Source organism: Cervus canadensis, chromosome 7, assembly GCF_019320065.1.
Source record: "Cervus canadensis isolate Bull #8, Minnesota chromosome 7, ASM1932006v1, whole genome shotgun sequence".
In the NCBI taxonomy this organism is placed as follows: domain Eukaryota; kingdom Metazoa; phylum Chordata; class Mammalia; order Artiodactyla; family Cervidae; genus Cervus; species Cervus canadensis.
The window spans coordinates 58,156,930-58,173,061 of record NC_057392.1 but is presented as its reverse complement, the minus strand read 5'-3'; the positions used below and the strand labels follow the sequence as shown (position 1 = coordinate 58,173,061).

The 16,132-nt window shown below is 39.8% G+C and overlaps 1 protein-coding gene across 4 annotated transcripts in view; it reads left to right on the top strand.

The window, feature by feature from the left end:
• Positions 1 to 447: 447 nt before the first annotated feature.
• Positions 448 to 16,132, top strand: part of VPS8 (VPS8 subunit of CORVET complex) — a 285,565-nt gene continuing 269,880 nt past the window's right edge. The window contains exons 1-3 of one of the 4 annotated variants that reach the window (XM_043473511.1): positions 448 to 545; positions 10,121 to 10,363; positions 11,152 to 11,220. In XM_043473511.1, the coding sequence (XP_043329446.1) occupies positions 10,211 to 10,363; positions 11,152 to 11,220 (222 nt within the window). In that variant the 5' untranslated portion in view covers positions 448 to 545; positions 10,121 to 10,210. Of the gene's footprint in view, positions 546 to 699; positions 866 to 10,120; positions 10,364 to 11,151; positions 11,221 to 16,132 lie in introns of those variants that run through there. The other 3 variants (XM_043473513.1, XM_043473510.1, XM_043473512.1) reach the window with 3 other exon arrangements.

The window sequence follows — 16,132 nt, the reverse complement described above, 5'->3', positions numbered from 1 at the left end:
ATGACCTGTCTCTCTTGGGTGGCCCGACACATCATGGCTTAGTTTCATTGAGTTAGACAAGGCTGTGGTCTGTGTGATCAGATTGGCTAGTTTTCTGTGATTATGGTTTCAGTGTGTCTGCCCTCCGATGCCCTCTTGCAACACCTACTGTCTTACTTGGGTTTCTCTTACCTTAGATGTGGGGTATCTCTTCACGTCTGCTCCAGCAAAGCGCAGCTGCTGCTCCATACCTTGCACGAGGGGTATCTCCTCACGGCCCCCACTCCTGACCTTGAACGTGGAGTAGCTCTTCTCGGCCCTCCTGCGCCCGCAGAATTAATTTCCTTCTAATTACCCCTTAAATTCCTGGACTTAAATGTATCTCTGGCCCTTTAAATGGGGGCGTGGCGCAGCGGGGCGGACCGCCCAGGAGGGACCCGGGAGAGAGAAGAGGAAAGCGGAAGCGTGGCCAAAGGGTATATACTGCGCGTGCGTGAGGCAGGAGCAGGGGGCGGGGTCACGTGGTACGTCGTGGGGGTCCTAGGCTGGCGCGGCTGAGAGTTCAGGTAAGGAATCTCCCGAGAGTGGCCCAACAGGGTGGGGACGCCGGTCGGGTCTGTACGCCGGGCGGCAAGAGAACGCGGGCCGGGTCCCTGAGCCTTGCCCCTTTCCGACAGCGGCGCAGCCTCAGACAGGCTAACTGGACCAAGGCCCACCGGCCCGGCGGGGTTGACGCTGGGGCGGAGGGGAGTACCCTGTGTTTGGCCTGGAACTGGGTTAGTTTCCAGTTGTCGGTTTCATGGAATGAGAGGCTGAGGTGCAGGGGCACTCGCTTACCCAGACTGTAAGTCTTGGAGGCCGGTAGTCACTACTCCAGAAGGAACAGGTGTGTAAGCCGCCTTTGGGGCCTGGGATACAGGTGTAGGCTCTTCCATCCCTCGAGGCCTGGGATGAGTGTGCTGCTGTAGCGTGGAGCCGAGGCTTAGGCGGGGTGTGTGTCCATCTGTTAGGATTTGTGCGCAGCCCTGTGAGGTTCGGTCCAGTTTCTCTCTGGATGCGAAGTGTGCCGTGGAGTGAGGGCAGCAGGGGACACGTGGGTCTCTAACGTTCGAGGCCGTTCCTGTGTCCTGGTTAGTTCTCCAAGTGTGGTACTCGGGGGAGGTGGTGGTGGTGGGGAAGGGCAGAGTTGCCTAAAATGTTTGGGTGTACTTCAAAGGAGAGAAGGTGGGATGGATTAGTGTCAGTAAGAGAGGATCCATGCCACCGGTTCTCAGTAACTGCTGGGGACCCTTCTCCAAACAGGCATGCCTCCTTCATACCCTGCTAATATTAGATTGCTACTGGAATGGTCAGGAAGGCTGTGTCCACTACCACACTCCCGGCACCCCAAAGAACAAACCAAACGTGGTTTTTAACTTGTGGTGCCAGCTTTACTCCAGATGTCAGCGATTAGGAGATCAGTTATGAATCAGGTGTGTGTTTCAAGTATCTGATGTAAATAGGGATGGAGACTCTACATGTGTTTGTGTAAGATATGGGTTTGCTCGTGGTTAAACTTAAGAATTGAGTAGATATTGAAATCTCTGGTAATAGCTGGTGTATTCCATAGAATGCAGAATAAAGATAAACGAGAAAAAATTCTGGTTGATCTTTTGGATTTATCTCAAAGAGACATAGTTATAGGTGAGAAAATTTTTTCTAGGGGTCAAGGGAATAGTATGTTACTTATCCTTTATACATACATTTTCTTTGTACCTGGACCAGTATCAGCAGATGGGTGTTTTCTGTCTCCAGAATACTGGAACATCTTGGTGACTTTTCAGCTCTTTCCCACTCTTTTATAGATGTTTCAACCATTGTGATATCAAATGTCAGTTATGTATGTTAATGAAAAGTAAGTCCTGTTAAACTTAAGTGTTTTTAGCTTTTGATTTGTTTATAGTTTTCACAAGAGTTTAGATATCATCTTAACCTACAGCTGCAGGTGTCATCTGTACATATTTGTAAGAACAAACTGTTCTATTCTTAAATGGATCTTAATGTTTGAATTATCTTCATTCTGTGTAACAGCCTTTCTGTTACTTCATCCAAACTTAAGCACTGCAGAGAGAAGAGAAAACTCCTACCTCTAATATTTATAAATTTCAGGAAAGGACACTGGTTTATTTGGATATAAGAGTGTCATGTGCTTGTTGTTCTGGCTAAGCAGATAGGGTATTTGATTGGCAGAACCACCAAAATTACATGGTTGAAACCTCTGTTTCTGAAGTCCATGAGTAAAGTGAAATGAGTGCCCTCAAGTGTGATGCCCAGTTAGCTACAAATAACATCATCCTTGATTAAAACTACCTTCACATGGATCAGAGTATAAATTTTCAAGTCCTGTGCTCTATGTGCTACACCAGCATAATTAAATTAGAAAGAAAAACACTTTCAGACTTTTTTTCTGTCTTACATGTAAGTGTCTGGTTGCAGTTCAAGGTTAAAGTGACTTATTTCCACATCACCTGTGACTGGTGGTGTAATATCTTTACTGCTGGTTTCTGAAATCTTATTTTTCCAGTTTTTCCTAGGCCATTGAAGAAGGTTTCCTGGTGGCTCAGCTGGTAAAGAATTGGCCTGTGATATGGGAGACCTGGGTTTGTTCCCTGGGTTGGGAAGTTTCCCTGGAGAAGGGAAAGGCTACCCACTCCACTCTTCTGGCCTGGGGAATTCCATGGACTACAGTCCATGGGGTTGCAAATCGTCAGACATGACTGAGTGACTTTCACTTGTGAAAAAGTACCTTGAAAATTGAGTACCACCGCAGTACCCTGTGAAGGAGTCATGTAGGAGCCTGACATATGATCTCTTAGGAAGTCAGTCACAGTCAGTTTTTGCTTCATGTTGGAACAGCGTGCTGTGTGTTACTTTGAGCACAGGTGAAATGGATTTTCTGTGTGTGAGGCATGTGAGAAGTGAGACTGATGAAAGGCCAGCAGCTACCCATCCCTTCCCCACACACACTCAGAAGCTTGTAGTTCTTGAGTGGAATCGTATGCAGAGTCCAGCCCCTACGAGAATCATTTCTTTTTATTTCTTCCTGTTTGCCTAAGATAATGGTTGAATTCCTGTAAATTGAATGAATGTACGATGTGCATGCTTAGTTGTTATAGTCGTGTCTAACTCTTTGCAGCCTTATGGACTGTAGCCTGCCAGGCTTCCCTGTCCATGGAATTCTTCAGGCAAAAATATTGGAGTGGGTTGCCATGCCCTCCTCCAAGGGATCTTCCTGACCCAGGGATCCCGACCCAGGCATCTCCTAACCCCACCTGCATTGGTAGGTGAATTCTTACCACTAGTGCCTCCTGGAAAACCCCGAATATGATATATTTTTCACTGTTTTCATCTTGGCCTATAGGTCGAATTAATGTAAAACAGCATAAAATGTTTTAAATTATGGAGTTTGTGTCACGTTATACGTGAGCAAAATGGTCATTTAAAAAAATGTTAGAGATTGGAAAAAAACTTAATTGCAGAGAGGGGAACTTGCAAGGTGGGGGGCTTTTGGGGGCGTAGAATGACTAACCGTATTTTATCTTGAATGACCAGAACTGCTGTTTAAAGCTCTGGAAGCCAGTGATGCAGCATTGCTTGGCTGCTTCTGTGGGGAGGGTGAGTAGATGCATGAATTGGAGTAATTAGGCTACCGTGTAATTTGGCACTGGGAATACAGTGATGGAAAAAGGGCAGATGTGATCTTTGCTTTCTTGGAACCCACATTCCGGTTGAGGGAAGGAAATGGAGGTTCAGACACTGAAAAAAATTATTGTAATGTGATAGGGGTAATAAAAGGAGAACAATGTTACAGGTACCTGCTAACTGGGAACCTAGTCTAGTTGAGCAGGAGAAAAAAAGACTTTTGAGGAGGTGAAGTTTTAGCTGATATCTGAAGGATGAATATGATCATCTGTAGTTGACAGGCCTGATTGCATAAAAGTGGAACTCAATTATAACTTGGCTTGTTATGGCATAGATTCCTATATGCTATGAGTCAAGTAGTATCTTCTGAAGCTTAACAATTACAGGTAATAAAACTGATATATTTAATTCACAACACAAGTGTTATTCCTGTCTTTTAATTCTTGTGTTGATCAGTAGATATATATTGAATGTCTGTGTAGCTATGCAAGTTAATGAACCCAGTGATGTGAAGTAAGCAAAGACACCTGGTTCCATTTCTGTTGTACAATTGGGGAGAAAAGATGTAGTCACATGGTAAATTAACTAATGAATCAATATAAGGAAGGTGCCAAGGTGTTGTTCTAAAGACGTTCGTTCTGGATTCTGAGGATGGTTAGGGAGGGAACGTTCTCAGAAGAAAGGACAGGAAGAGGGAATTTAGATAAATGGAAGGAAAAGGAAGGGAACGTGAGCTAGTGAGAGCAGACATGGAGGAAAAATGGAAGCTATTCTTGAGAGACTCTGGATACATATAATAAGGTTAGTTTTAAAGGAACTATTATTCTGCCTGGAATGGCTTAAATTTTGGAATTTTATCCTGTAGGCATTGGGGAACTGTTAAAAATAAGCCCATTTACCAGAGTAAGATAATAGAAAACCTCATAGAAGTTCATTCTCTGTTACATTTTTCTTCACAAAACAAATGACAAGAAGACAACTCGAAACAAATAGAAAAGAAACACTTGGATTGGAAAGACCAGAAACAAAGTTGGCATGTAAAATTGCTTCCATGTCATGATTTTGTGATATCTTTCAAAGGCTATAGTATATTAGGAAAAAACCCAACTTGATTTGATTTCAGTGTAATGTGCTAAGTGTCTCATATAACACTTTTGGAAGGAAAAGAATGTCAGCAAATTAAACAGGATCCTGAAACGTGAACAGTTGGGAATGTGTGCTGAAGTTTAAAAAAAAAAAAAAACTAGTGGAAGAATTCCATTTTAACCTGGCTTAATATAGGTCACATTCTAGAGTTCTTATTCAGTTGGCTAGTGTTGTAATGGGGTCATTGCTGTTTATATGGTACACATCTTTTTGTTTTCCCCAGATGTTCCTTGGGCCTCCTTTATTCATTGGTCAGGAATAATTAAGAGGGAGTAACCTTGGGAGCTCTCAGGATGTCAGATGATCTTTGGTTGAAGCTATTAAATTATTAGTTTATCAGTTCTCAGAAATGGACAGCATATGGGGTAATCATGATTCTGTGATGTACATTCTCTGTTAGATTAATCTGATTCACGTAACCTGTTGTGTAGTCTGAAGGTACACTCTGACATGGCATCCCCTTGAAAACTATAAAAACCCTAGATTACGGGATGGTTGGGTGAAAACTAGTTATAGAATGTATCTCAAGAGGAAATTACTAGTAGTTCATTTCTTTGTTCTGCATCGAGTGTGTAATATCAGTCAGTCAGTTCAGTTGCTCAGTCATGTCTGACTCTTTGTGACCCCATGAACCTCAACACGCCAGGCCTCCCTGTCCATCACCAATTCCCAGAGTTTACCCAGACTCATATCCATTGAGTCAGTGATGCCATCCAACCATCTCATCCTCTGTCATCCCCTTCTCCTCCTGCCCTCAATCTTTCCTAGCATCAGGGTCTTTACAAATGAGTCAGCTCTTCACATCAGGTGGCCAAAGTATTGGAGTTTCAGCTTCAACATCAGTCCTGCCAATGAATATTCAGGACTGATCCTCTTTAGGATGGACTGGTTGGATCTCCTTGCAGTCCAAGGGACTCTCAAGAGTCTTCTCCAACACCACAGTTCGAAAGCATCAATTCTTCAGCGCTCAGCTTTCTTCACCGTCCAACTCTCACATCCATACCACTGGAAAAACCATAGCCTTGGTTGGATCTTTGTTGACAAAGTAATGTCTCTACTTTTTAATATGCTGTCTAGGTGTAATATCAAGTACCATGTATTAAGCATTTCATCAGTAGTCTGCATTTGGAAGAGTTTGCTCAGTAAATATTTGGGCAATACCAAGTGACAAGGGAGGGGTAGGTATTTCAGAATGCCAGTGATATGGCCAGAAAGAAATTAATTGAAGTTTGCTAATGTATTCATTTTCTATTTCTGCTGTAACAAATTACCACAAATTTCATGGCTTAAAAAAACCACAGATTTATTATTTTACAGTTCTATAGCACACCAGTCCAGCATTGGTCTTACTAGGCCAAAATCAAACTGTGGCAGGGCCAGGGTCCTTCTAGAAGAGAGTCCATCTCCTTGTCTCTTGCAGTTTCAAGAGACTGCCTAAATTCCTTGGCTCCTGGCACCCTTCCTCCATCTTCAAGGCCTGCAGCATAGCCCTTCTCTGACCCTGCTTTTGTTGTCACATCTCTTTCTCTGACACTGTCTTCTGCCCCTTCCTCACACTTTTAAAGACTTTTGGTTACGTTGGGCCCATCTAGATAGTCCCGGGTAGTCTCCCCAACTCAGGATGCTAACCTCTACCATTCAGTTTATGTTTTGCTGTTTGTGTTTAGTCGCTCAATTGCATCCAACTCTTTTGCGACCCCGTGGACTATAGCCCACTAGGTTCTTCTGTCCATGGAATTCTCCAGGCAAGAATACTGGAGTGGGTAGCCATTTCCTGCTTCAGGGGATCTTCCCCATCCAAGGATTGAACCCAGGTCTCATGCATTACAGGTGAATTCTTTCCTGTCCGAATCACCAGAGAAGTCGATTCAGTTCATGAGGAAACTTTGCTATTATTGTTATTATAAGAAGTATAGCCTTTTGGTAAGGTAGCCTTTGGAAATACTTAGTACTGGCTAGTTATAAAAGTACCAGATCTTGTTTCAGGGTCTTTAAAAGAATTTGGAAATCTTGAGGTTTTAAATTTCTTGAATACTTGTTCTGTGTTCAGACATTATCCTAAATGCTTTATAGTCATTATATCATTTGTTCTTCACAGTAACTCTGCAAAATAGGTAATTGTATTCCTGAGAGTTGGGAGTCTTAATTGTGACTCTTCCCTCCTCCCCCCCCCAAAAAAAAAGAAAAATTGGGGGACTATGTTGGCTTATGTAGCCTTAATGCTGGAAGGCTATGTCCGGAGCTAACATCATACATAAAAGATTGGAGCCTGGGGCTTGCATGATATCAGGACACTCTCTTCTCTTCTTCTCTGGTTCTGGTTATAGGTTGCTTTCATTCTTGCTCAAGAATTTGTACCGAGAGTGTAAATTTTGTTGGTAGAGACAGTGACAGATGCATAGTAGATCTTGATATGGGTTGAATAAATGACCTCCTTTTCTGCAGAATGGGATGGGGTAGAGGTGGGGAATATTGCTTAGCCTTATTATTCATTGTTTAACGAACAGTTCCATTTTGGTGCATCTTGGTGAAGGACCCTGGCTGTATTGTGCAGTCTTTGTTAATAGGGGCTTTTTTATTGACAGCCTCCACAGGAAGCACATAGTTTGAAAGAGCTTTCTCCAGAACAAGAGGTGATGCTCTGGGCAAACAGCACAAATGACCACAATATTTCATCTTACAGATAATAGAAATAGAGGAGCTCAGAAAGGGTAGATTGATTGACCAAGGTCATAGATAGGAACTGGTAAAGTCCAGATTCAGGTAATGATTTTAATTGACTCTTTGGTCTATATTCTTTCCAGTTTGCCACCACATTACACTAACAGGAGCTCGGTGAGGTGAAGGTCGGAAATGAAGTAGGGTGGCATGGCAGGGTGACATTCTTTTTTCACAGAATGCTTGGTTTCTTGAAACTTCTTCAGCATGGTATTGGAGTTCACAGATGCTGAGCTGTTTTGAGAACCTCTTATTAACTCCAGATAGAAGATATAAAAAGAGCCAGGAAAAAACTGTTTTCCTTTCGGAGTTATTTTGGGGACACAAATGTGAAGAATGAAACGTTTTAGGTTATAGAGTCATTTAAAGTTTCTGTTTTTGTTATGTGGTTTTTTCCACTATTTTTAAAAATATGTAAGAATAAAACTTAACTGTCTTCAGGAAACACTGATTGTGAATATTTGTGCATATTTGTAAGTATTCCTTGACTAATTGAAATCATTTTTGCTAAGTGGTACAAATAAGAGGGAACTTTATTGAGAAGTAATTTGTCATGAGCCAATTCAGTCTTCTTTGAAGAAAGACTCATAAAGGCTAATACTGCTCCTGCCTTTGACTTATTGCAAAAGAAGTACATTTAGTACCCGAGATTGGAAAGATGCTTTCAAATGTTGCCAGACACAGAGTACCCTCAGTTATGTCTTCTAGGAATGTAGTCGATAGCATGTGTTTGTAGGCCAGAGCCTCAGAGTCTGTCTGCTGTGACACATGAAAAGAATTAATCTGTTTGGTAATATACAAATGTACTAGCTACACAAATTGGTTTCAGCTCTTGAAAATCGGTCTTCATGAGACTACACCTTATGCATAGTAGATATTCATTTTAAAAAATTATAAAAAGAAATACTGAAGGAAGTGGAATTCACATTAAGCACTTAAAAATGAGCCTGCTGCTGCTGCTAAGTCATTTCAGTTGTGTCTGACTCTGTGTGACCCCATAGACGGCAGCCCACCAGGCTCCCCCGTCCCTGGGATTCTCCAGGCAAGAACACTGGAGTGGGTTGCCATTTCCTTCTCCAATGTGTGAAAGTGAAAAGTGAAAGTGAAGTCGCTCAGTCGTCTCCGACTCTTAGCGACCCCATCGACTGCAACCAACCAGGCTTGTTCGTCCATGGGATTTTCCAGGCAAGAGTACTGGAGTGGGGTGCCATTGCCTTCTCCGAAAAATGAGCCTAATTAGATAAAACTGTCAGTGAGTTTTTGGCATGTTATTTTTAAAACAACAGTAACAACAACTAATTCTCAACTCCCTTTTAAGAAAATTAATTCTTTCAGTGGCTCAGTGGTTGTCAGCTTTTTTTTCTGCCTTCACTTCAGTAAGGAATAGAGAGTAAGAGAAGTTTGTCTGGTGGGGAAGTTTGGTGGTACGTGAGCACTTAGTTGCGCAGTCATGTCTTTGACTCTCTGCGACCCCACAGACTGTAGCCCGCCCAGCTCCCCTGAACATGGGATTTTCTAGGCAAGAATACTGGAGTGGGTTGCCATTTCCTTCTGCCGTCTGAGGGTAGTATATCATTTGAGAAATCTTCTTACTGAGAAGCGCTCATGGGGTACCACGGAAAACGCCTAGTCTAGAAAACAAAATTACCTTTGCTTTTATTATTATCATTACTGTGGCATTGTTTCTATTTTCATATTTTTGTTTTTTTATTGTTTACAGGCAGAGCTAAGTGATAAACGTTTTAAAGTTTGGTCACTTGTATCCTAATTATAACAAACTAAAAACATGTAAGGGCAAATTTAATGGTTAAACTATATATTTTTTTTCCTGCGTATATTTTTAGTTTTTCAGAAATTTTGCAGACAGTTGTTTTCTAGACAGTTTTTTTAAAGTAAACCACATTATGTTTCTTTTTGATATAATATTGTATCATTTAGAGCTGTGAAAAAACAAATTTTTCATACATTTCTTTTTCTTTACTGTCTCTGCTTTCCCTTAACTAGCCTTCTTTCTAGAAATCTCTAGTCAGCTGTGGAATTATTTTACACTGGCGTCATTGTTGTCTCCTCTAATAAATCTGAACCTTTAGATTTGCTAGTGTCCTATTAAGTGACTTGCTATCCATTCTGGGCCCTCTGTGTCTACACTGTTTCCCTTAGAGGTCTGTGGCCTGTCTGGATGCTGATGACAAAACTGGTCTATATGCTTATCTTCACGGAGAATTGGAGATCTGCTCAGGTTTGGGAATGTGAAGAAGAGGTTAACTGCAGATTTCGGCCCCAGTTACCCTCTTGTTCTTAGGTACATAAATCTGGTTGGTACCAGGTCTAGTGGTAGAGCTTGTCCTATGTCATCACTGTCACCAGATTTAAGACTTTGGGTGGTGGGCCACTTCCCAGACTCCTAAGTCAGATATTCCTCTGTGCTCCCATAAAAACCCTCCCCCCATATCATAGCTCGTACCCTAGGGTTGATTTCTCTTTGTCTATAATCAGATGATTGAGTGAAATCAGTTTCCACAAAAGTCTGACCCAGTAAGTCTTTGGTATGTCCATTTGAAGAAATCTAAATAATATATTTTTTCTTTTTTGAAAGGAGATCATCATTCAGTTCATCATGATCTGAGGCTAAAAATCAAAACAAAAACTTGCTTGGATTGACTGAATACAGTTATTAAAAGTAAACATGGAAAATGAATCAGACCATGAAAATGTGGAACAAAGCCTCTGTGCCAAGACTACTGATGAGGAACTGAACAAGTCTTTCAGTCTAGAAGCTTCACTTTCAAAATTCTCTTACATAGATCTGGACAAGGAACTGGAGTTCAGAAATGATCTGGTAAAAATTGAGCTTTTGTCAAGTGGTGATGTTTAACCCAAATGTTGTTTAGAGTGCACTTTATAATCCAAAAACTAAATTCATCATTTTTGCATAGATTAATAGGCATCTATATACAGTTTTATGAAATAATACTACTCTTCATTTCTATAGCTGATTATAGTTTATAAAACACTGTAATACATCTTCTCATTTGAGCTTCACAATGCTCTCATACTCCATTTTTACAGGGGAAGAAGCTGAAGTGCAGCTATGTTAAATATCTCTATCATAGTGCTAGTGGTAGACTTAGAATTCTTGTGCAGTGATTTTTTTTCCCCTCATTGATCTGATATCAATAGGTTTTTGTGACAGTGTGAATATTTAATAGCAAGTTGTTTGACCCAACCACCATAATTTATGAAATAATTAGGAAATTCAGTGTCAGACCTTTGTATATCTGTTATGACTTAGAAGTTTAGGGTTTGTCGTAAGAAATGCTGTTTTGTTTAAGAAAGCAGATGCCAAAGCCCTTCAACAGAAGCTTTCTGGAAAGGATTGTTAGGATGTTGCCATCAGTGCATATTTGTTCTTGATAAACTCTGAATATGTGGATAGAAAGGGAAACAGTTCTGTAGTTTTTTGACCTGACCCTTAATATCATGAATTATTGAGTTGGCTTTCCGTGAGAAGAGTTTGGTGGTCTGTTTGTCTTCTAATTGATAATGGTTCTAATCAATCAAAACACCCTCCCAATTATAAGAGAGAAAGCATTATTATGTGAGCATTAATTTCTTTTCTCTTTTTAGATTGATGATAAGGAGTTCGATATTCCTCAGGTTGATACTCCTCCAACACTGGAAAGCATACTAAATGAAGTAGGTATATATTAACAATCACTGTTTATCATGTTGATTTGAATACTTCTGGGTTATAGTGTATGTTTCCAGATCTGCATTGTCCAATACGGGAGCCAACAGTCACATGTGGCAATTTAAACTGATTACAGTTAAAGAAAAATTAAAAATCCATTTGCTCAGTTGTACAAGGCACAGTTCAAGTGCTCAGTTGTCACATGTAGCTAGTGGCTATTGTAGTGGACAACATAGATGCCAAGAGTATTTCCATTATTGCAGAAAGTTCTAGATTGTGAGCTTTTCAGGGGCAGAAGCCATGTCTTGTTCATCTCTGTGCCCAGGACAATACCTCATACTTGGGCCTACTAAAGAAATGTTTTATTAAGTGAGTTGAAATACTAAATTCATGATACTTTTGAGATTTGTATTATGTTTTGATAATGTCATCTCTACCAGCGATGTTCAAATAGCTCGTCCTCAGGAGATACAAAAGAGCATCTGCAGCCTTGTAATGCATTTCATCATCCTTCTATATAAAGAAAATGAAGCCGCCATGTTTATCTTGTGAATACCATATTGATTAAAAAGTTTCTCAGAGCTCTGAAATGATGTTACTTTCTGAATTAGCAGATCATAAAGGCTTTATAAAGGAGCTCTTTGGAAGTACATGTTAATGAAGTGTGCTAGCTTTTTTGTACCCTGCATCTGCTGACAATTCTTCAACTCATTCTTCTTGATCTTTTAACAACTTGCTTAAGACTCCCATCGGAAGTTTTAGCTCCTAATTTGAGAAAGATTTTTAACAATCTATTTCAGATCCAGATAGTTATGTTTTGTAAAAGATAATGATGCAAAGATTCCTCAACAGAAATGCCCACTGGCCCCATAGGTGGGGTTGGGCCCTGGTTTGCTCTTTTTTTTTTTTGGCTCTGGCCCTTTTATTACTTCTTTATCTATACTTTTAGGTTTATAGGCGGTACTATATAGGATGCAAACTACTTTCTCTATGAATTATATCTTTTATTCTTTTAAAATATCAGCTTGATATTGCTGTTTCTTTGAATATATTTTTAAATGTTATGTTTGATCTGTATTAAGAAGACTTGAGCATTTATAATTTTGACCAAGAAGGCTTTGGTCAATGAGAGACTATCCTGTTAAAGTCATATTTATTTATTGCTTTCTAATAGAGAGGAAATCTTTCATTTAGAGATGAAGAGATTAATTTGTCAGTTTTCATAACATGATGTTAATCACATAATTATTTCAATTACAAAGTGAGAACTAACAGTAGTCTTAGAGGATGTGTACAAAGCCCTGTTTGTACATCTTTGAACACTAATGTCAAAGTAATGCTCTTATGAGTGAGGCTATAGTTTATAATGAAGGAAAGCTATCTTTGCAGAATTTACATACCTACTGGTATCAGTAAGTATAGTAATCACTAGTGGTTAACCAAGAAGATGTCACTGTTATCTTCCTCACTAATTTGGGTGCCTTGTGCATTTGGGTCACAGTGTTAAGTACTGTGATTATGAAGTGCTATGTGATTGTCTCTGATTTTGAGAGAAAAATAGGACTGGAAATTGGCTGGCTGTCACACCATCAGGGAGCTCAACAGGTGGACAAGTGAAAATAAAAATAAATTGAAGGACATTATGAAGACTAAAAAGGGAAGAAGTATTGAAGAGTGATTTTAAGAAAGAAAAGGGACAAAAGTAGAAAGTGTAAATAAGCACTTGCTCCAGGATATGTGGGTATTATATCCTATAAAATTTAATAAATAAACCTGAAGAGATGCTGGGAAGAAGTGAACATCTATTTTACAGAAAGTTAGAGATTACTGAGACATGCTAAATCTCAGAACTTAGGTCATGAAATAATGTTACTAGGCCTTGTCATCCTTTGAAACTGTGCTACTTCTGAGGTTTTTAATCTTGAAATTCCATTCTCTAATAATAATCATCCCCCATTCCTACATTCTCTCCCTTCCATTAAACCTCCTCTTTGACCTCCTGAGGACCAAGTCTCTTGATCCTGTTTAGTCTCCAGTGTTTGAGAGTAGCCCTAACTTCAGTTCTGCTGTTGGCTCTTGCAGCTGGATATTTCTTCTGAACTTTTAATGGAGATATCACATGCATAAAGAAAAAGTGTACAGCTTGGTGAATTTTCACAAACAGAATTCTTCATGTAACTGGAGTCCATCTGAAGAAATAAAGCATTGCTAGCACCCCAGAAACTCCTCTTGTGCTCCTTTAGTATCGAACCCAGGATAATCACTGTCCTGACTTCTACCAGCATTGATTGGCTTGTTGGCTTTGAACTTCCTAAAAATGGAATTATACAATATATGCCTTTGTTTGTCTGACTTATTTCCCCTAATATTGTGTTTTTAGATCATTTGTATTTTCCTGCATATAGTTATTCATCCATTCCCATTGCTGTGTAAAATACATACCATTTTTTATTCATTCTACTGTTTATGGGCAGTTTTATAATATCCAGTTTCTGGCCACTTTGACAAGTGCTGCTGTAAATATTCTTATGCATGTCTTTAGGTACCTATACACATGTTTTCACGTACACACACACATTTCTTCTGGGTATGTACCTCAGAGTAGAATCGCTGTGTCATCAGATATGGGCATGGTCAGCTTTGGTAGATACTGCCACAGGTTTCTCAAAGTGGTTGTGATAGTGTATGCTTTCTGCAGCAATATATGGATATGGTTATATATATAACCTGATATGGTTATATATGATATTACCATATATATTACCATAGCATATATATGGTAATACATATATATAACATATCATATATGAAGATACGGTTCCCATATCTTCATCAACTTTTTATTTTTTCTCTTTTTCACTTTAACCATTCGTACCTAATAGGTGTGTAGTAGCATCACATCAGAGTTTTAATCTGAATGTCCCTGAAGATTGATGAAATTGTGTTCCTTGACATATGTTGTAGCCTTTTGGATATCTCTTTTGTGAATTGCTTTCTCATGTCTTTTGCCCTTTTTCTGTTGAGTTGATTTTTAAAGTATTTTTAGGAGTTCTTTATATGTGATGTATATAAGCTTTCTATTAGATGTATGTATTGCAAATATCTTCTTCCATTCTGTGGGCTTTTTCCCTCAGTTAATGGTGTCTTTCGATGAGCAGAAGGTCTTAGCAGTAGTTCAGCTTACTAAGTTTTTCCATTTTTGTTAGCTTTTTGCTGCATCCTATTGAAGAAAATTTTGCAAATTTCAAGGTTATGTTGATGCTGTCTTATTTTAAAATCTTTATGTTCTACCTTTTACATTAGATCTGCAGTTCATGTGAAATTTGTGTGTGTGATAGTGTGAGGTATGAGGCAGCAGCACTTACTGAGCACCATTTCTGTGGTGTCACTTTTTGTTTTAAATCAGGTGATTGTATATGGTGGGTGTGATTTCATTGGTCTTTCTGTACTTGCCCCAATATCACAGTCTGTTTGAACCTTTATAATAGGTCTTGATATCTAGTAGGTTCAAATCTTGCAGCTTTGTTGTTGTTCTTTAAGATTGCCTTGCTTATTCTTAGTCTTTTGCATTTCTGCATAAGTTTTAGAATCACTTTATTGGTTTACACACACACACCAGGTGAAATTTGATAGGATTGTATAAATTCTGCACATCAGTTTGTGAGAATTGATATCTCTACCATGTAGCTTCCATGGTGGCTCAGTTGGTAAAGAATCCACCTGCAATGCAGGATACCCTGGTTTGATTCCTAGGTTGGGAAGATCCCCTGGAGGAGGGCATGGCAACCCATTCCAGTATTCTTGCCTGGAAAATCTCCATGGACAGAGGATCCTGGAGGGTTGCAGTCCATGGGGTCTCAAAGAGTCCGACACAACTGAGTGACTAAGCACAGCACACACCGTGAAGCTAGTAATTTTAAATTCAGCCTCACTGATACCCTTAATTATCTTCCTCATTTTTTTTCCTCCCGCTTAATCCCGTAAGCCCTCAACCCTGGCTTAATTTAGCTAATCTATTTTCTTTAATTATATCCCTGGGCTGCTTAAGAAAATCAAATAAGATTCTAGCTGACTCTCTTGCTTAAGACCTGGTTCTGCATTTCATTTATGAGTTGTTTCCGTTCCCTTTCCCTAAGGCAGTCCTTCCATTCTTGCACAGCTCTCAAGTAACAGTAACTCCTTGCAAACCTTCATCCTGTTCTTAGCACTCCATTTGTGTGTGGAGATATCTGTAAAACAGTTGGAAATGTGGCCTAAACGTCAAGAGAAATGTTGGTACTAAAGATATAGATTTTGGAGTCCTTAGCATGACATGGTATTTGAAGCTATAGGTGTGGATTCGCTTTTTCATACAGAAAGTTTGTGAAGTAGGAAGAGACAAGAGCCAAGAATATAATCCTGGGAACAAAATCACTCAAAGGTTGGGTTGAAAAGAAAGTAGAGAACATGACTAATAGAAGAGGCCACATAAGTTGAAGGAACAGTAAATAAGTGATGTATTGGAAACCAAGGGAAGAGAAAATTTCCAGAAGTGAGGCTTGGCCAGTGGTATTACTTGATGCATATGGGGCAGTAGCTTGCTAAAGGAAAACAGGCCAGCAGATTTGACTGGTAACTTCAAGAATAGTAGTCAGTAGCCAGTAATGGGTCGAGAAAGTGGAGTGTGGACTGCTGTCTTAACGTGGATCGAAATAAGGGAGAAGGTAGTCCAGCTGAAACTGAAGGTATGATCAGAACTTTTTTGTCTTAACGTTTGCTGCCTAGAATCAGCTTGTTTGAAGCTAGATTCATTTTGCTTTATCTGCTGTTCTTTCTTATCTCAATTAGTAGTATTACCTTTTGCCTAGTTGCTGTAGCTAGAATCCTTGGAATCTTTTTTGGCTTTCTTAAACTTAACCCCCTTCACCCCCCACAAAA